Source organism: Glycine max, chromosome 8 (assembly GCF_000004515.6).
Source record: "Glycine max cultivar Williams 82 chromosome 8, Glycine_max_v4.0, whole genome shotgun sequence".
NCBI classification, from domain to species: Eukaryota; Viridiplantae; Streptophyta; class Magnoliopsida; order Fabales; family Fabaceae; genus Glycine; species Glycine max.
This window is the reverse complement of record NC_038244.2, coordinates 43566569-43587918: the sequence shown is the minus strand read 5'-3', so window position 1 is coordinate 43587918 and position 21350 is coordinate 43566569. Positions and strand designations below refer to the sequence as shown.

The 21350-nt window shown below is 31.2% G+C and overlaps 3 protein-coding genes, 1 long non-coding RNA gene and 1 pseudogene across 7 annotated transcripts in view; all 5 read left to right on the top strand.

Moving 5' to 3' along the window:
• Positions 1 to 409: 409 nt before the first annotated feature.
• LOC102667540 (probable long-chain-alcohol O-fatty-acyltransferase 1) lies at positions 410 to 2067 on the top strand. Its single transcript, XM_006586047.4, has one exon. The coding sequence runs from the start codon at positions 966 to 968 to the stop codon at positions 2010 to 2012; it is 1047 nt and encodes a 348-aa protein (XP_006586110.1). The 5' UTR covers positions 410 to 965; the 3' UTR covers positions 2013 to 2067.
• Positions 2068 to 6685: 4618 nt separating this feature from the next.
• On the top strand, positions 6686 to 11083 carry LOC100811192 (uncharacterized). Of its 2 annotated transcripts, XR_005886252.1 has the most exons (9): positions 6686 to 7176; positions 8222 to 8302; positions 8454 to 8541; positions 8861 to 8936; positions 9015 to 9221; positions 9787 to 9849; positions 10084 to 10150; positions 10223 to 10323; positions 10696 to 11083. It is a non-coding gene; the product is annotated as an uncharacterized lncRNA (long non-coding RNA). The 2 variants fall into 2 exon arrangements; XR_005886251.1 differs by having other exon boundaries at positions 10223 to 11083.
• Positions 11084 to 14414: 3331 nt separating this feature from the next.
• Positions 14415 to 15906, top strand: LOC100810651 (probable long-chain-alcohol O-fatty-acyltransferase 1). The gene has a single exon (XM_003530722.4). It carries the CDS (start codon positions 14643 to 14645, stop codon positions 15672 to 15674), a length of 1032 nt encoding a protein of 343 aa, XP_003530770.1. The 5' UTR covers positions 14415 to 14642; the 3' UTR covers positions 15675 to 15906.
• LOC106794222 (imidazole glycerol phosphate synthase hisHF-like) lies at positions 17132 to 20282 on the top strand (annotated as a pseudogene).
• LOC102667193 (disease resistance protein RPM1) overlaps positions 20301 to 21350 on the top strand; it is a 13313-nt gene continuing 12263 nt past the window's right edge. For all 3 annotated transcript variants that reach the window (XM_006586046.4, XM_041004714.1, XM_041004715.1), the window contains exon 1: positions 20301 to 20702. The gene's annotated coding sequence lies outside the window, so the exon portion shown is untranslated. The remainder of the gene's footprint in view (positions 20703 to 21350) is intronic.

The window sequence follows — 21350 nt, the reverse complement described above, 5'->3', positions numbered from 1 at the left end:
AATTGCTCCATTTAATTTCATTTATTATTGAATACCCCGCCACACTTTCTTTTGACTTTTGAGTCCCATAATCTAGACGGTTGCTTAGTATTACATAGTTGTCATGGAGTTAAACTGTTAAATAAGAAATGGGATTAATATTAATATACAATATTTTCATCTTATTTTTTTCATCATATTTATTACATCAATTACTTTTTCTTAGTTGTTCTTTTTAATTATCACCTCTTCCATACTCCTGTTCTGCACGTACCTTCCCCATTTTCCAAAAAGAGAAAACGAGTAACGATAGCTTAATATATTCTACCGACCGAACAAACGAGATGGCCGGAAAAATATTGAAATTGTTACGTTTAAAAATTACGTGGGTAACTTCTACGTGGGTGAATGAAGCCATGAAGGAGAAAGATAAAAAGAAGAAAGGTGATTGATGTAATAATGAATTAATGGGAAAAAAGAGATAAAAAAGAAAATAGGATACACTAAAATAAGATGTACTATGATAGTAATAATTAAAAGTGAATTACTTGCAAAAAAAGAAGACTACTTTAATACGAAAGCAGAGCAGACATTAATATGAGGGAGAATATGCAACAAAATTAAACTAAAATAAAAAGTGAGATAACTTATGGAATCCATTTAATGTATTTTCTGAGCTGTACTACTAAATTAAAAAAAAAAATTGTGATGCGATAGAGGATTCATGAAGGCATTAATAAATAATAATTTATCAACATGTCCCAGTTGCATCCAAAAGTTTCTTATTATCTCCTGTCATCTAAAAGAAAAGTGAATTAAAAATTGTAATTCCCTCTTTTGTGTTCCATCTTTGAGAGACCCTCAGATCCACCAACATAGTCATCATTTTCCTTGACATTTTCACCGGCCGCTACAATACAACCACCTAGATTCAAGGAAGAGAATTCAAAGAGAAAGAGAAAGAAGGGAGGAAAAGAAAATCAATCATGGATATTGGTGAAGTTGAGAGGTTCATCAAGGTATGGCTCACAACCATCTCATGTCTATGCTATTGTTATTACATAACTTCTAGAATACCCAAAGGCTTCTTAAGGCTTCTCTCCCTTTTCCCTATTCTCTACCTCTTCCTCATCCTTCCCTTGAACCTCTCTTCCTTCCACCTAGCTGGCCCCACCACCTTCTTCCTTGTTTGGCTTGGCACTTTCAAACTCATTCTTTTTTCTTTCAACCAAGGCCCTCTCGCCCTATCACCCCCAAACATTCTCCATTTCATCTCCATAGCTTCCCTCCCCATCAACCCCAAACAACTCCCACCACCAACAAATAAAAACCACACAAACAACACCACCCAAAAGCCAAAATGGCTTTTCCTCCTAAAAGTGCTTATTTTTGCAATGATCATACGTGCTTATGACTATAGAGAAAATTTACACCCTCATTTCATCTTAGTCCTATATTGTTGCCACATGTACCTTGGCATAGAACTTGTGTTAGCCCTTAGTGCTGCCCCGGTTCGAACCGTTTTAGGGTTTGAGATTGAACCACAATTCAACGAACCCTACCTTTCCACGTCCCTTCAAGACTTTTGGGGTCGTAGGTGGAACCTCATGGTTACCCGTATTCTACGCCCCACCGTATACCACCCCGTATACCGTATTTTCATACACTTTGTGGGTCCTTCTTGTGCCAAGTCAAGTGCCGTGTTGGCCACGTTCCTTGTGTCCGGGCTCATGCATGAGTTAATATATTATTACCTTTCACGTGCGCCACCCACGTGGGAAGTCACGTGCTTTTTTGTGCTTCACGGTGTGTGCACGGCGGCGGAGGTGGTGGCAAAGAAGGTGATGCTCCGTCATGGATGGCGGCTGCACCGCGTTGTGTCGGGGCCGCTCGTGGTGGCGTTCTTGGCGGTCACGGGGAGGTGGTTGTTTTTTCCTCAGCTGTTGAGGAGTGGCCTGGATAGGAAGGCCATTGGGGAGTATGCAATTTTGGTGGATTTTGTTAAGTCTATGGTGCCATTATATTTGTTTTGATTCTTTATAGTGATGAACATTGTGATATTAATAGTCAAATCTGAGAAACTTACAATTGATTACTCAGTTTTTCTTCTTTGGGTTAAAATTGATTTATTAATTGTGCAAATAGAAATGAGGCATGTTGTTTCAGGAAAACGATCTGTGGCCTATTCTATAGACATTTATATTTTAAAGCACCCGTTTTATTTTTAAGGAATTGGGTGGATGAGTTTTGGTGGATCCCTCGTTTGGAAAATAATTAATTTTTATACAATTTTCATACCGTATAAATGGGACAAAAAAATGAAAATATTTACTTTTTTAATTACCTAAAATAGCAATATAAGAATAAATTAATTCATCTGTAAAAAAAAAAGAATAAAACAATTCAAATGTCTTTATATTTTTTTTATATCGAAATCATGTAGCATGCATGAAATTTATGACAATTCATACATCGCTCAACTAACTCATTTTAAATGACTTGATATGATGTTTCACATATTATTGTTTTTTATTTATATTTTTGTTAATAAAATTAAAAATATATCATGTAATTAAGAAGTACGAGTATTTGACAATCAACAAAATCACTGATTTCATAAACTATATATAAGAAGCAAAAAAAAAAAAAATAGTAATATAAAGCAACGCAACTAAAAAGTAGGAATAACATTCCATGTTGCACCTTTTCAAGGCACACTTTTATCAAATCTCATTGTTGACTAAATAAAAAATAATTTTTTTCTAGATTATAGAACAAATTTCAGGATATCCTACATCACACTTGGTTGCATTAAATCCACTATCGACCTCTTTGTGTGATTTCAGAGGAACATCCAAGTGACAATGTACCTTTGGGTTGTTGCCAGGATCATATATACCTAAGCCTGAGATACAATTTGAGATCTCGATGTGGCGAATCCCATATATGTTCTCCTCTGAAAATTGGTTGGTGTTGAGGGACAACCGGCCATGGTGACCTTTGAAAACCGCCTTCAATCTTCCTCGATGTTACTGTAACATCGAAGGTTTTCAGGATCAACCGAATATGGCATCTTGATCAGGGCCGATCCTGACATTGTATATTATAAAATATAAATATATATTCTATAAAAAAAAAGACACATTTTCATAAAAAAATTGTATGACTTATTGCATTTAACTAGTGGCAAACAAATTTTTAACAAATTTTAAAAATATGCATTACTTTTTTTCTTCAATCAACTCCTATTTTATCATGAACAAAATATTTTCTCTACTTGTAAAATTTTTACCTCACCTATCATCTACAAAACAAAATACACAAATTATCATAAAAAATGGTTTCTTCAAGTATTTCGAGAAATAACATTAATAATAACATCAATATTAATATTTTTCAATATATCATTCTTAATAGATAAAATTGTCAAATTACTCAATCTTTCTTGTGGCATTGATGACCTCAAGTAAGTTTCACAAAGTCATTATCATTTAATGACTTTACAAACTCAAGAATTTCAAAGGCTCATATTAACTCATTAGACAAAGTCATTTTTAATACTTTCAATTAAGAAAAAAATAATCTAAATTGACATATGATAAATCACCATGAGAAAAGGTAGAGTGAACATTAACACAATGTTTTTGCAATTGATTAGACTTTAACTTTTTTGAATCAAATCAGAAATCCAAAAACAATTTCAAATATTTTTAATTGCTCAAATCTATTCTTTAAAAAAGTAATTGTCACATCCACAACAACTTAAAATAATTAATTTTAAATGACTCATCAGTACATTGAATTTTGTTCATCCTGATTATTCTCGTCAAATTATTTTTTTTCTTCTAATAACACCACATTTTCTTGGAAGTATAGGCTTAACATTCATATCAATGACAACACTTTTAGCAATATCTGTACTAGAAGTGAAGTCTTCATCTCTATACTTTTCAAAATACAACAATACATTTTCTAATTGTTTTATGGTAATGTCAATGCACATAGATTTAGATTGTAGTTTCTTGCTCACCATATTAATAGAAATTAAGTTGTCATACCAAATAACCATACCACGTAAAAACTCAAAATTCTCAAGTGAATTAACCAAATTCTTTGTTTCACTCCTTGACTTGACATCATCACAAAATTTTTGTAATTTCAACAAATCCAATCTTATTTGGGGACCTTGAAATCTAATAGTTTTAACACTTTGAATTCGACTCTCCCAACGAGTATTGGACAAAGATTTTACTGTTAATCTAGGACCATTATCAAGCAAAATTTTCCATTTTTTTTGTAGAACTAAAAAATAATGAATGTGTTGAATAACTCCAAAAAAAGAAATAGTTATAACAGAAGAATGTTACATAAGAGTTAGATTAAGACTGTGACAAGCACATGACATATATAATGCTCTCTAGTTTATTTCAAGAAATCATTTTTGAACTCTTTGATGCTTTCCTTTCATATTAGAACCATTATCATAACTTTGACCCCTCACATCATCAACATTAAGATCAATATACCTCAACACATTTTGTAACTCATTAAAAGTCCCAATCCAGATATGTCATCTACTTTTAAAAATTCTAAAAAGTACTCCTCAATTTTTATTTTATTATTTGACATGTTTATACATCGTACTATTAGAATCATTTGTTCTTGATGACTCAAATTAGGGGTGCAATCAATAATTACAAAAAAGTATTTTGCCTCTTTAATGACCATTATGATGGAACTTTTAACACTGTGGGTAAAAGAGAGATAATCTCATTTTGAATTTTATGCCCAAGATAATGATAATGAATTTCACAATTTTGAATGCGTCTAACACGGTCTTGCATTATCAAATCAAATTCCGCAATCATTTCAATCAATCTTAAAAAATTACCATTGTTATCTTGATACATTTTTCATTTAATCCTCGAAAAGCCAAATTATGTTTAGTGAGACATTTCATAGCTGAAAGTATTCTAACTAAAACTTGTCTCTAACATTCTTTCTCTTTCATAACCTCTTGTTGCAAGTTTTTTTTTTTTTTTTTTATCAATTGTTGATTTTTGTTCAATCTTACTCTCAATTCATTCAAAGTATTCATGTTATTCATATGCTCAAAACTATTCTCATGATATTTAAGTCTCTCACTAATATGTTGCCAATCTCTTAAGCCCTCATTTGGTAACAAACTCTTCTTAATATTATTAGATTTGAATAACTTACAACAAAAATAATATACTTTATCAACATATTTAAAATAAGCCTACCATTTCCTATCACTAGGCTCACCATTGCTCAACTTTTTAGAATAATAAGTATGAGAAAAATGTCTAAAAGTGTTATGTAAAAGAAAAACAAGATTAATTTCTATAATAGGTCCCTTTTCAACTAAAATATCTCTTGCTTGGTTATCAAGATTATCTCAATTTCTAAGATCATAAACATCTAAAGGAGGAATTGATTATTCCTGGCCTCATGAATATTACCAAGATTTTCAATATTAGATTTATTTGACTCATCATTAGGCTCACTTGAATCATTAATTTCATCATTCTCATCTACATGATTTTCATTATGCAGAATTTTATTTAATTGATTTAAATTTTCATGAGAACCTACCCCTTTAAAAATGAATTTATCAGTAATTCCTTGTTGTGATTTTATTAACTATTCAGCTTGTTTTTTTTTTTTTTTCTTTTTTCACTTCCAGACAGATTATTTTTAGGTAGCATCTTATAAAAGATAAATGAAATAGTCAATTAATGCAAAAAAAAAAAAAAATAACAATTGCACTTGGAAGTAGAAGTCGAAGTTCAATACTCACTCACACTTTGTAGTTTGCTAATTCCAAAAGCTAAATTCAAACACGGTAAATATAATTAAAAAAATTAATATCAAATTAGATATAACAAGTAATAATATCAATGTGAGAGAAATTAAAAAAATAACCCTATAAATATAATTTTTTTAATACTTACGTTTTTGAATCAGTGGCAGTGGCTATCTTATATAATTAGCTATCTTATATAATTAGCTAATACTAATAATTTTTTTTTTTACAATTCCCATTACATTACATTAAGGCTCATTCATTCTTAAGCACCAAATTATCAACACTTAGGCAAGTGAATATCCATTTTTTCGGTGGTTGTTTTCTTTCCACCATTGCTAGCAACGTTTTCTACTTTTCTTAATCTTTATTTGAAACTAATATTATACTCTAAACCATTAAAGTTTAAAGTTTTAATTCTTACACATTATTTTATATCTTTTTTTATTTTATATCATTTTTTAAATTGTCTCTTATTTCAATTAGTTAAAATAACTTTTATCTGTTGAATTAGTTTAATATGTATGTGCTGATATTTTTTATCACTTTTTTATTTTTTTATCGATAAATGTTACTTGTTAATTGTTGTTAATTATTAGAGAAGAGATCAAATTCACAATTTTTTTCTCTCCTTTCTTTTTTTTATCACTCAATCAACCTTATAATTCCTAAATCACTTTTTATTATTTGGTGTTTTGAGTTATAGAATTATGTTTTCACCCATTTTTTTTATATAATTATGTTATTTTAATTTTTTAATATATGAATACTTTTTACTATTTTGGCCTCCCAAAAATTATGGTCAAACTCCGCTACTGCCTACATAGGCCTTGGTGATAGGTACAAAAATAGTCATGTTCCCAGTGCATGATCCTTAGATATTATTGGCTGATTTGTTGCCCTACCTGTAACTACAATCCAGTATTTCCTTGTCTGTGGATATTTGTGGGGCATGTTGGATTGAACTCCTTTATTGATGTCTGGTTTCTATTTTGAGACTGTGCTAGTGCATACTTCAGACATTCTCTACTAAAATGTTGCCATGTTATATTGAATTGGTTGGTCATAACTCAGGTCTTTTCTCCTTTTGTACATTATTTGACAACTAAAAATTACTATAATTTTGGCTGTGAATTGCTTTTTCTGACATTACCAAGAATATTGTGTTGTCTTGCATGCTATGTGCATTCCTATCGCTAACTTTTCCCATATTGCTGTTTTTTGTTTAGAATGTAAATGGAGATGGATTTACAATCAGCAAAGCAGCAGGGGAAATTGAAGGCACACAGGATGAGTTGCTAAATGAAGCAGAAGTGGCAGCGGTTGCAGAAGAGAAAGAAACCCATTCATTTGAAATTGATCCTTCTCAGGTAATATAGCTAGGTATGAACTTTCGGAAAAGATTACAGCAATTTTTTTTTTTACTTTCTTTACCCTTTGTGTTGGACCATTGTCAGACACATATTTGTTTCAGACAGTGCAAGGACACTTTAAATATTTTTAGCTGCATTTTTTTTAAACATCCGTAACAATACAAATTGGAATATATACCATAAAATTTAGATAAACTTTATCATTTTTTTAATGTTTACAATGAATCAAATTCATTTCGGAAACATGAATCCACTCTTGTGATTTAAGAATTTTATCTTAAGTTTATTTAGATTAATTTTGCACGTATTATAGCTGTGTTATGTGCTGTGATTTTTAAAATTTTCCATATTTGCATGTTCATGTTGAATCGTATCTGTTTCTCGTGTTATATATCCAGGCTATTTCCAAGTCAGACCTCAAAAATTGTATCGATGATCTGTTGTTTGTCTTGAGAATGATGCTAGATCAGATCATTCATGTTACAGAAGTGAAATTGGATGAGTTAATTGTATTTAATTTAAGAAAACAAAATGAATATATACATTTATTAAAATTAGAACTAGCTAAATATACCTTTTAATGCTAAATTCTTTCTTCTCTAGGATGCAGCTCTGGTGGCATTGTTTAGAGTGCTTTTAATTGCCAGTGATAAGTGTTAATTCTTATTACTGTTAGTAGTGCATGGCTTGTATTGTACAATTCTCCTATACTTAAATAATAATGTCGAAATATCCCGTACAAGAAGCTTCTAAGAAAATTTAAAATTTGTGTCAAAGAATAGACTAGATTGTTATCCTAAACCAGAATAGAGTTTTTTTATAAGCCAATAAATATTATAAAACTAAGTGAAAGCATAAGAAATGCTCACTTAGCAAAAGACATAATAAATACTTAAAAGGGGAAAAAAATATACTCAACAGAATTTTCTAACTCACCCAATTACATATAACCACAAAACGCTGAGGGAGAGAAATAGAAAAACCGAACCCATTAGGATACATCAAACTGTTATATTTAAGATTTTCTCTGATTTATATACAGCTTGAAAATGTAAAGCAACGTTGCTTGCCAAATGCCTTGAATTATCCCATGTTGGAGGAGTATGACTTCAGAAATGATACGGTGAGTAATGCTTTATATACATCTGCTACTAAAAAACATTGAGGATTATAATCAATATAGTATTTATTGATGTCAAAACCTTACAAATTTATGGTCATGGAGTATAAACTTCATGTGTGACTCTTGCGGTATAACTCTTTCAATGCTGCAGGTGGACGCAGACCTTGACATGGAACTAAAGCCCCAAGCACAACCACGGCCATATCAAGCGAAGAGCCTTAATAAAATGTTTGAAAATGGTAATCCTCACAACATTTGCAAATTGCAAGGACAGATATCACTAGCAGTTCCCTCTTCCCATGCTAAATTTAATTAAGAGCATGCTGTTCCAGTTTTGCATATTTTCATCCTCATTTTAAACCAGTGTAGTGTCGTGAAGGAAAATTGAAGTTTTTGTTTTAGTAAAAGAAAATATACAGACTTCAGAACATGTTTTAGAACTATGCAACCTTTGGAAAGTAGAGATAAGTTACATTGATCCTTATCTTTGATGCATAACTACACTAGAGATAAGGTTGTTCTTGTTCCTTATGCATAATATCTTGGCATGATAAACAGGTGCATGTGGTTCCGGCCCTTATGTTTCGTAAAGTCAACAGTATCACTAAATCTCATTGTAAAATTGGGCTCACAGGTATGCCATTTTTGCATTAGTTTAATGTTGCTTTGACCATGACCTTAATCTTTTCTACTAAGAGTAAGGTCTGGACAGTTGAAATTGCAGCTACACTTGTCAGAGAGGACGAAAGGATTACAGATCTGAACTTCCTGATTGGTCCCAAGCTGTATGAGGCAAATTGGTTAGATCCAGTAAAAGGTGGATTTATTGCAAATGTACAGTGTAAAGAAGTATGGTGTCCAATGACAAAAAGAGTTTTTTGCTGAATATTTGAAGAAAGACAACTCCAAGAAGAGGCAGGTAAGGCAACTTGGAAGTTGGAACACCCTAGACCTTTATAATAGAAAATTTATGGGGTGATTATCAAATACGGGTTCTGCTGAATTTTTTTATCGGTCAATACGTACTAGTTTGTTATTTGTTAGTGGGGGAGTTTGAACGAACTACCTCTTCCCCCTCTTCCCTCCCTTCTGCTTTAACCACTAAGAAGTTAAATGTACTAGAAAAATATAAAAATATTTTTATGAATAATCTAAAAAGATTTTAGAACCTAAGTAGACAATAATATTTTAAACTATTGTATAAAGTCTAAAAAAATCTATCTTTAGAAGTATGATGTTACTATCCTTACTTGTCTATAAATAGACAACATCTTAATGTAATGAGTTTGAAAAATCAATGTAAACTCTTCCTTCTATTGTCTGAGAGCTACAGGGCCACTAAGTTATCTACTACTTCCAATTAATATTTTTAACTACACCTCCATCCTAAACCCAACTATCAATCACCACCCAGCAACTAACTATCTTTCTATTTCCCTAAAATACTAACAGTAATGTACACTTTGCTGTGCTTGTGTTTGCAGGAGGAGATGTATTACTCAACTAAGAGGCAGCAATTTTTAGTTGATCAGGGTTACAGCTTTAAGGTATTTCAGCTAGGTTCACTCCGTGTTGCATTTCTAGTAATTTTTTCCTCAAGACACACATGGTTTTGTACTTTTGCTCTACTGTGTTTGAAGTTTTTAATGTGTTAGATGGGATGGCAGGATTTGTTGTACGTCTTACTTGGAATAAGTTACAGCATTTACTTATGAGTAGGACTTCACTCTTTTCTATCTATATATGCTTAGATTTTGATGATATTTGACAACTAATTACAGACTTGCCTCCTTAGTGCCTCATTTGAGCTATTATCATCTTGAGGATCAATTGACACTTCTTGGAAAGGTTTGCATCCTCCTTCCCTTTTGACTCAGTGTTGAGTTGCTCATTGCCAAATAACTAATGTGTATCTATCAGGTGTTGAGTGTCTGGTGAAAATGCAGTTGAATTAGAGCACCTAGAAGAAGATGCAGATGAAAAAGCCCTTCATATTGCCCGTCGTTCTGAAGGATCCATAAGTACAATGTCGGGTGCGAAAGGGATGGCTTATATGGAGTACAAGTGTGTTACCCTTTGGTTGTCTCAAACAATATTACTTTTTTTGTCCCATAATAATTATCGTATAAGAAAAAAAATTTATCTTAAAATAATTATTATTTTAATTTTTAAATGTAACAATTATTTTTATCACTTATATTCTTTGTAAAATTATTATTATTTTTCATTTGTTTATTAGTTTTTTTTTTTATGTATGTAAATCATCCTATGACGATTATAATTGGACACAGACTCGTGCTGTTGGATTGTCTTTTTGAGATCTTAAGAACCTTGATCTGTTCGCTATACAGACTTATAGATCCTTGCTCATGATTTCTTTCTTCCCTGTGCAGCACTGGGAATAAAAAGGCCAAGCACAGATCAAGAGCAAACCAAGAGATCCATCGAAGAGACACTTCTTGTTTAAAAGAAGATATAGAACAACCTAAATTGCCTTAGAAATCATTGGATGCTTCGAAAAGCCTGCATAATGCTTCTTTTTCTACTGTTCGATCACTTTATGGAGATGTAAATAAACAGTTTTTGTTTTTACTTCATGTGAATAAACAAAGCAATTGAAACAACCAAGGTTACATATATACTAGTCTTCAAAAAGGAAAATTTGTTTTACAACCTTTTCTCAACTCAACCACAAGGGTTTTTTTTTTTCCACCAATGTGTTGAGGTGTATGACTTTTCTTTTTCTTCGTCATAGATGTGATGTGTAGTAGAGTTTTTTTTATAAAGAAAAGAATCGTGGTTCTTGCAGATGTATGACCTTTTCTCATTTCTTCATAGAATCAATTACTAAAAATGTCTATCAACACCTACAAAAACAGAATGTTAAAGGAAAAGCATTATAGCATTATTGCACGACAAATAGGCAATAGACACACATGCTCAAAGTTATTTATTTAGCTAAACATTAGCAATCTTGCTACAAATAATAGAGTCCTGGACTTTTTTGGACTTCTTTACATTGTTTTCTTTCCTTATTCTCTTATTTCTTTTGGATCGGTACTTACCTTGTGACAATTCAAATGGAGATGACTCAAAGCACCTCATAGTGAATTTGAGTCGGTGCTGTGTAATAGAGCTTGTATACAGATAACAAATCTGAGTGAATAGAACAGTGTTGTATAAAGTTAATTACTAGCTCTAATGGTTTTGATAAGTTCACTTGAAAGGTTAAATGTGATGGAAAAGGGGTGGAGACACAAAGGAAGGTGCCATAGACAAATAGAGAGAAACTATAAAGTTAGAAAAGGAGGAGGGAAAGGTGGATGTAAAGGCGGTGGCTAGAGGAGGAAGAAGAGAGGAGGTGGTGGTGAGGAAGAGAAAAACGGTGGAAGGAAAGAAAAGAAAAATATCACTATGAAGAAAGAAAAACCCACCTAAAGTGCAAAGGAAACTGTACGAGGAGATGAAAAAAAGAATCAAGATATATGAACATCCATTTTTTTTATACACCTAATAAATATCTCTCCTTCTTTATCTTTCTTTATGTCAACTTATATTACGTATAAAATTATATTTTTTTCACTTATATTTTTCTCTCACTAGATGTTTATTGACATAATGAGTGTTCATCTAAATTTTTTCATAAAAAAATCTCATAATATAGAGAATGTCTCATAAGAGGATGTTACTCTTTTATGACTTTACACCTATTTATAGTTGAGAAGTATTAGAAATACATTCCTTCAAATATTCTCTTATTTATTGATTAAAATTTATAACAAAGTATAAAATCAAGAGAGAAAATTATTAAATAGAATATGTGACCCACAAAAATATTACTAAAAGAGAGAAAATTGGGTGAGCCTTGGAATCATCTATAATTTTGCTTTGGAATCTGCTAATTGCACTTCCCCTTTTCTACTCCTCACACACTCTAATATTTCTTTGGGCTTTTTGAAGTACTCAAACTACTCCCTCCTTTACCCTCCTCTTCCTCTGCCTTTTAACCTTACCACGTTTTTGCTAGGTCCCAAAATGTAAGACCATTTCATATGATTGGAAAATGTTACTTATCAAGAATGATGTTTTAATTGAATGTGAAACTGCCCTTTTTTCAATGAGTAGCAATGACCGATGCTAAAAATCTCTTGGCATTTTATAGTTCTCAAGATAATGTATTTTCCATAGTTAACAAGAAGGAAAAATGGACAACACATTTCATCATTTTGTGCATTATATATGATAATAAAACTTTTTTATCAAGAATATATTCATTTTCCATAATAGCCATGAACCTACTCATAAATATTTCAATGCTTTTTTTTTTTTCACACGTGTCTTCCTCTGAAGAGAATCCTACTCGAGATGTACTAAATATGAACATTTTTTTGATAAAAATTCAAATTTTAATTCTCTTTGTAGTGAGATAAATTGCTACAATATCTTAATCACTAATAAAAAAAATCAACAATTAATATTTCACTATATTTATAATTGGATAAATTAAAATTTTTATAATGTCTTATACAATTTAATCGTTGAAAGAATAAATTTTTTAATTTAATTCCTAAATGTATAAAAAGTAAAGATAATTAAATTTTCTGTGTACAACTTAATGATAAATTGATCAATGAATTTTATAATTAATGTTAAATTGATCCTCTAAAAATATAACTTAATATCAAATTGATCTTTCTTAGACATTATAACTTAATGACAAAATGATTCTACAAATTTAACGGCAAAACAAAATCGTCATACTTTAAATATTTAAGAACTAAAATGATTATTTATCTTTTATAATTTGTTATATGTATATAAGTGATATTAATTATTGATCTTCTAATAAATTAATTAATTATTTGTTTTATTATCTAACTTACATGGAAGAATTGTGTGTGTATATATATAAGACGATACCAATTTTATACACGAATATATACCTTTGGTATTAACTATACTTACCGTGCTACAATCACTAATGTTTTGAAAACTGGATTGGATTGGTTGATTCAATCAGGAATTGGTCTCGACACTCTTAAAAATCAAAATATTTTGGAATCGATGGGAACAGTAAAGATTGGATTGGTCGATTCAATTGGAAACTGGTCTCGACACTCTTAAAAATCAAAATATTTTAGAATCTGTGGGAATCGGTAAAGAATCAGTCCAACATTTTGAAGTTGAACCGGCACAAAGAATTGGTATGAAACTGGTCTTCTTAATTTTTATTTTTTAAGTTTTTATTTAATCTAAATTATTTTTTAAGATAAATAAAAATACATATTTAAATACTTCACATATGAATCAATTAGTTTGTTTACTAATATTAATTTTTATTAATAAAACATATAATTTAATTATTTATACTAATTTATAATGTTTTAGATCCTAATTTTTTACAGGTCTGGATTTTTTTATTACTTAAAGTGTTATATAATATAAAAAAATATAAAAATAGTTTAATCACAATTCAGCTATGATTAAAACATTCAACCTTGAATTAGTACCTCCATCAATTCAATCACTAATCCCATTTTAAAAACCTTCAAAATCACTACCAACAGTATTTTATTGTGACGTATTTATTTTCATTTTTTACTTACACACAAATTGATGTCATTATCATCAGATATTGTAACGTGTTTACTTTCATTTTTGAAAGGAAACTTGCTAACAAAAACTAAGCAAAAGATAAATTACATAAAAGAGACAAATCTAGATAAAAACAACTCAATTTTTTTAAGAAAAAAAAAAACAGAAGATGAATTGATAGTATTCCTTCATCTTTAGTTTAGACTTTGAGACCAAAATTTTATCATCCAACGTATCGTGCTAGCCTAAGTATATCAAACAAACAACGATACCAATCCACATAAAGGAAAAATGTCTCAATTCCAAAAAGTTAGTTAAGTGAAATAAAACAATAAAGTACGACTTTTGACAAATCATATATTTAAGTTTTTATTCATCTTCTTGAGGTTATATATATATATAGATAGATATATATACACGCGTCTTCGGCTGCTGACTATCATAGAAGAAACCTCTTTCAAACTTTCTGGAGGCAATAACAATTAAAAGGGAAGTATCCTGCATTAGGATTTAGCAATAACATGAATTATATATTAAGCCAATCGTTTACTTCCAGATTTGATATATCGTGAGGATATTATTTTATGTATATAACACACCAATTATTTATCGTTCCAGCCTTGAGTCTTCTCTTCAATATCACATGGTGATTAAAAAAAATGTATGAGAGATCCTCTCCTATCTATAATATTACTCATCATTTCCATTGACATTTCACATACTCATCAGGACAGATTCAAGGGAGATGGATGATGAAATTGAAAGGTTCATCAAAGTATGGATTTCAGCAATCTTATGTCTATGTTATTGTTATTACATAGCTTCAAGAATACCAAAGGGCTTCTTGAGACTTCTCTCCCTCCTTCCAATTCTCTACCTCTTCATCACCCTTCCCTTGAAACTCTCTTCACCCACCTTAGTTGGATACACTTCCTTCTTCATTTCTTGGCTTGGCACTTTCAAGCTCTTCCTTTTCTCCTTCAACCAAGGCCCTCTTGCCCTATCACCCCCAAACATTGTTCAATTCATCTCCATTGCTTCCCTTCCCATCACCCCCAAACAAAACCCATCAACCAATGAAAAAAACACCACCAACAAACCCAAATGGCTTTTGTTCCTAAAAGTTCTTATTTTTGTAATGATCTTAGGTGTTTATAACTACAAAGAAACCTTGCATCCTGATTTCTTGTTAGTCATTTATTGCTGCCACGTGTACCTTGCCTTAGAGCTTATGTTAGTCCTTGTTGGAGCCACTGTTCAAACCCTTTTTGGTTTTGAGATAGAACCTCAATTCAACGAACCCTACCTTTGTACATCTCTTCAAGACTTTTGGGGTCGTAGATGGAACCTCACGGTTACTCATATTCTACGGCCCACCGTATACGACCCTATACGCCGTATGTCTACGAGTTTTGTCGGCCCCTTGTGTGCCACGTCAGCTGCCATGTTGGCCACGTTCCTTGTGTCCGGGCTTGTGCACGAGTTATTATATTATTACCTTACACGTGTGCCTCCCACGTGGGAGGTTACGTGTTTTTTTGTGCTTCACGGTGTGTGTATGGTAGTGGAGGTGGCTGTGAAGAAGGTGGCTCTCCGTCGTGGGTGGCAGCTGCACCGTGCTGTGTCGGGGCCGCTCGTGGTGGCGCTTTTGGCGGTCACCGCGAATTGGCTGTTTTTTCCTCAACTGTTGAGGAATGGTTTGGATAGGAAGTCCATTGAGGAGTATGCTATTTTGGTGGATTTTGTTAAGTCAAAGTTACCATTTAAGAATGTTTAACTTGCTAGGGCGAACATTGTTAAAGGATATGATTGTGAGCCAAAAGTAATGTTCACTCTAAGGACTAAGGATACTTAAACATTACGTATGTTTAACGTGTTAGGGTGCAAAGGGGCTCATTTTTTACTTATAAAAAATAATATAACTATTAAATAAGACATGTTAATTTTGGAAAACAATGAGTGTGATCACCCAATAATAAACATCTGAAGATGTGCAATTCAAAAGTCTACAATCATTGTGTGTTTTATGTTATATGCATGTATTGGAGTGTGAATGTGTTATAATATTTCTTTGTCATTCATATATATATATATATATATATATATATATATATATATATATATATATAATAACATTTGAGGATCTAAAAATTATTTTTATTGAAAAAAAAGATACGTGTCAATAGTTGGTGTATTTGCTAAAAAAAAAAAAATTGTAACTATTTCGCTTCTTCACGAATTAACTCCATGGCTTCAAACAAATCACCTACATCCAACAATTGCACTTTCTGAAGAAAAAAAAGCTTTTGAAACAATTGTCCATTTGAGGGAAACGATTTCACGCTATAATCAAAAGAATAAGTCTTCCGGTTTGCACAAATGCACAAAACCATTTCATAACCTTTTTGGTTTGAAGAAAACCAACTACACAAAAATGGAGCTACGTATAAGTTGAAGTTGTGACTCAATTCGTGACTTATTTTTTTTATTGACTAAGCATGACTTGTTCTTTTTTTAGTGTTTTGTTAATATTTGATAATAGTATTGTTACCTATTTTTTTTTTTAAAAATAGTTTTTGTTTTACAAAAATTGTGATGCAAAATTTATTTTTTTTAGAAAATGGTGAATTTATTTTTTCTTTTTGATATTATGAATTATTAATTGTTTTCAAATTTTAACAATTATTTTTTATGAGTAAATTATTTTTGACCTTAATATTTTTGTTAAATCAAATTAATAATACTATCAAGGTCATACATGATTATTGTTTTACTTAATCATAAATTTTAAAAAATTAATCATCAATTTGATCCCCAAAATTTTAAAAATTTAGTTTGATTCTCAAATTTTTATAAATTAATCAATTTGATTCCTAGAGTTTTAAAAGTTTCAATTTAATTATCAAAATCTTAAAAATGAATCAATTTTTTATCTAAATTTTTAAGAATTATCATCACTAACATTAATTTTGATTCAACTGAATAATTTTTTAAAGGACTTACTATCACTTAGCTAGAATTATGCAGGTGATAGACAACTCATAAATATACATTATTGTTATAATTAAACTTAATATATAATTACTGTAATTGGCTAGAAACTCATGAATGGATTTTTTATGAATTTGAATCAGAAGAATAAACTTATAAAATTATATTAATTGGTAATGTGATTGTTTTTTAGGTTAAGTATAATTTTTTAAAAATTATTTAATAAAAATTGGGTCATGTAACTCAGCAAGACAAGACTGAGACACCGGACCATAGCTTGTGAATCTGCGTTCGAAGAGGATCAGCAGCAACAGCAATGGAGGCGCCGCGGTGTTAAAGTAGTAGGGTATTCAAGGGTAACAGAGGAGAAGACACGGTGTTGCTTTCAAATTGTACAATACTGCTGTGGATCTTCTTTCTCTTTTGTTGATTAAAGTTTACAATGTACATTAACTAATGAGTTGAACCAAGACTCCTGTTATGGATTGGAGTTTAAAACTACTGCTGCTAAGTAAGATGGTGGGTTAAAATTTTGAGGATGATTAAGTTGGAAGGTATTAGTGGTTGTTTTAGACTTTTGCTATAATGTGTAAAATAAACTCATTTTGTGCATGTGAGGTGCAGCAGGTGCCTTTTATCAATTGTGTAATGTCTTGTTGTCTCTTTAGTTTTGCTGAATTAATCAATTCAGATTTTAAACTAGGCATTGTCATGTATACATTTGAAGGTCTTTTTGAGGCAATTTTTTGTTCTGATCTTTGGATGATTGCACTCTGAACTTTAGTTTGAGTCAAATGTTTTATTATGTTTGTTGTTTCAGTATCAAGTGATGCCATACTTCTTTGCAGAATGGATGAAGCACTATGTTCATATATTGAAAAGGATCGACCATTTTTGGGCATTTGTCTTGGACTTCAACTGCTTTTTGAATCCAGCGAGGAGAATGGACCAGGTCAGTTATAAGCCATCTTTAGTTTTTGTTATTGTTAATCCTTCAATTCCTCTTTGAACAATTTTTTTAATATTATAACATAAATGGATGTCAAGATTCCCATCCATGTAGATGTTAAATTTAATTAAACGCTGTTAATGTATTCAATTGAAAAAAAAATACTGTATGAATGTGTAACTATGATTCACTTTTAGTCCCAGATTTGAAAGATTTTTATATTAGGCCAATGCTAATGAGAGGAGAATCTTTTGCCTTCATATCATATTTTTAGTGTGTACTGTGTAATTTAAGGTTTTCTTATAATTAACTCTGGTGGAAATAGTGCTCAATGTACATCATCCTCAAGTATTTTTGTTTTGTCATGACTTTTGATTTCTTAACATGAATAACTGGGTAATAAAGAATCTATTGAGAATGAACTGAGTCATTTGTTAAAGTCTGTAGCCTAAGTAATTTTTGGCATGCTTCTCAAACATACAGAGAGAATGTGGGAGACAGTGCTCTCTGTCACTGATTTAACAGAAAGCTTAATTTCTTGAGCACTACAAGAGCAAATTACCTTTTATTCACGCTTTCTTATAGACTATTGAACGGACAAATATTCTTGTGAATCAGTCAAAGGTCTTGGCTTAATACCTGGAACTGTTGGGAGATTTGACTCATCAAATGGTTTTAGAGTACCCCATATTGGCTGGAATGCTTTACAAATCACGAAGGACTTGGGAATTTTGGATGATGTTGGAAATTATCATGTCTATTTTGTGCACTCTTATCGTGCCATGCCTGTATGTTTCCAATTTTCTTTTGAAAATCTCTCTGTATCTTTGGCTGTCACATATTACTCTATATTTTCATGAAAGTGTTCAATAATCTGATTTATTTCATTTTCTCAGTCAGATGACAACAATGAGTGGATATCCTCTACCTGTGACTACGGTGACAAATTTATAGCATCTATTAGAAGAGGAAATGTGCATGCAGTTCAATTCCACCCAGAGAAGAGTGGAGGCAAGTTTTATTTTCCATTCCAATCCTTTAGTTCTCTCTCTCTCTTATACAGAATCCTAATAATGGAGGCTGCAATCTTTGTTGAAATTTCTATTCTTCATTAGCTTGTAATTGGGCTCTGCTCATGCAAACAAATAAATTTTCTGAATCAACATTATTTCATGCAATTTTTTGCAATCAATGCTCCCTTAAAGTAAGAATTGAAGGATGATCTTAGTTTCCAATTGATTAAAAATAATTGAAATGAAAAAGAATTAGGAAACTATTTAATCCCATTCTAATTGAAAATTTTCCTTGTCTCTGATAGTTTTCATAGAATTTGCATTTTCAATCTTTAATGGCTTTTGGTAGAATACTTTTATGAAATTTGAATCTCTGCAAATTTCACTCTTCTTTTGGAGGGAATGCAGTAATTTTTTTGATATACTTGTTTTTATAGGTAAAACACAAGGCTATTATTTTTTGGCTTTCTTGGGATGGCACATTCTTGTTCTGATTCCTGAATATAATATTCTCAGATGTTGGTCTCTCTATTTTGAGAAGATTCTTGAATCCGAAATCAAACATGGCAAAGGTGGCCTTCATAGCTTTCTATGTAATTTTTCTGTATCACAGTTTATAATCATTTTCTTTTGACATATGGTAACTAACCATTGTAATATTCACTTGAAGACAGAAGCCTGGGGAAGGCAAAGCTTCAAAACTTGCAAAAAGGGTAATAAATCATGGAAACCCTCGTGTTTTAAATTAACTAATATGTATTCTTGGCCTCTAGGGTGCATTCATTATTTTGATTTCCTAACAAAGCATTGTTTATTAAAGTGATTGCTTGTCTTGATGTGAGAACAAATGATAAAGGGGACCTTGTTGTAACCAAAGGAGAATGATGTATGAGAACATACAAAAGAGAATGAGGTATCAGAGATAATACTATTTTTTTTAATTGTATTTATGGTTTTTGATAGTTAAACAAGAACAATCTAGACTTTAGTTTTTTGCTGTCGCCTGTTAATTTTTATTATTAAAGAGTAAATCTATGTTCTTTAAGTGATTAAGTGTATTATTTTATGAAACTATTTTAATTGTTAGGTAAGAAATCTTAGCAAGCCAGTTGATATTGCTGGACAGTACTATAAAGAAGGAGCTGATGAAGTATGCTTTTGACAATTTTGTTCTTTTCTATGAAACATGTTCTTTCCAACTAGACTTAAAGATTGGGATTGTGTGCAGGTCAGCTTTCTAAACATTACCGGATTTCGCGACTTCCCTCTTGGTGATTTACCAATGCTGCAGGTTTGTGAAATGTGCTAAAATGAAGTTTTTGAGTTGGTGCTAGATTATATTTGATCCACTATCTGCCGTGGTTTCAATGTTTCATGCTCCCAATGCTTCATAGGTATTGCGATACACGTCAGAAATGTTTTGTACTTTGACTGTGGGAGATAAAGATTTCACAGATTCACTGAGGATTATTACTGATCATTATGGAAGATATGCTATTGAATTTCTTGCAAGTTTTTTTTCTCAGCTAAAATTATTCAGTCTTAAATAGTTTTATCATTGTGTTCCCTCAGAAATTTCAAAAGTTTTTTATCCGATAAATTATATTCTCAGGTACTATTCTAGTTTGGAAATTGCTTCTGAATATTTTAGGTCCCGGCTGATAAGATTTCTATCGGAAGTGATGCAGTTTTTGCAGCAGAAGAATATTTAAGAACCGGAAACTCAACCCGTAGCTTGTTTCTGTTAAAATGCACTAATATGTGTCACTTCTGATGTTTCTATGGCTGTCACATTTAGGTAAAGACTGGGAAGACCAGCTTGGAGCAGATATCAAGAGTTTATGGGAATCTGGTAACCTGATAGCTGATAGTCTTCTCTGCTCTTTTTTCTTATTCATGCACCTTTATGTACTTGAGAATCCCTAAACATACATGTAACGGTAAATTTTTCCCATTTATAAAATAACTTACTAATTATCATCATGTTCGTTCAAAGTAATGTATTATGTTGCTGATCAAGTTTTATAACAAATAATAGCAGTGTTAATATTAAAAATGATGAATTATTTATAGATGGAATATTTGTTGGAAAAGTTTTATTATGTCTGTTCAGACTTTAGAGCTGACTTTTGTTGTATCTAGTACTACTTGTTTATTGTTTACAGTAGTCTAGGAACTCTCTTGTACTCCTTTTCTGTACACACACACACCAATGTTGTTAGTGGCAGTTCATGGCGGAAAGCCAAAAATTTGCCATAAAAATATGATGGATAGCGTAGCAGAAAATTGCGGACGTCATGGCAGACAAAATATATATATATATATACACACACACACACACACATAAATATTAACAAAACAATAAATATAAATAAAAAATTAAAAAAACAATGGATTGCATTCAAATAAACTAAAAAAGTTTCATGAGTTCTCACAATAACCAAGTACCAACACCAAATAACTTATTCAAGAGTTCAAAATAATAGAAAAAAAAACAGAA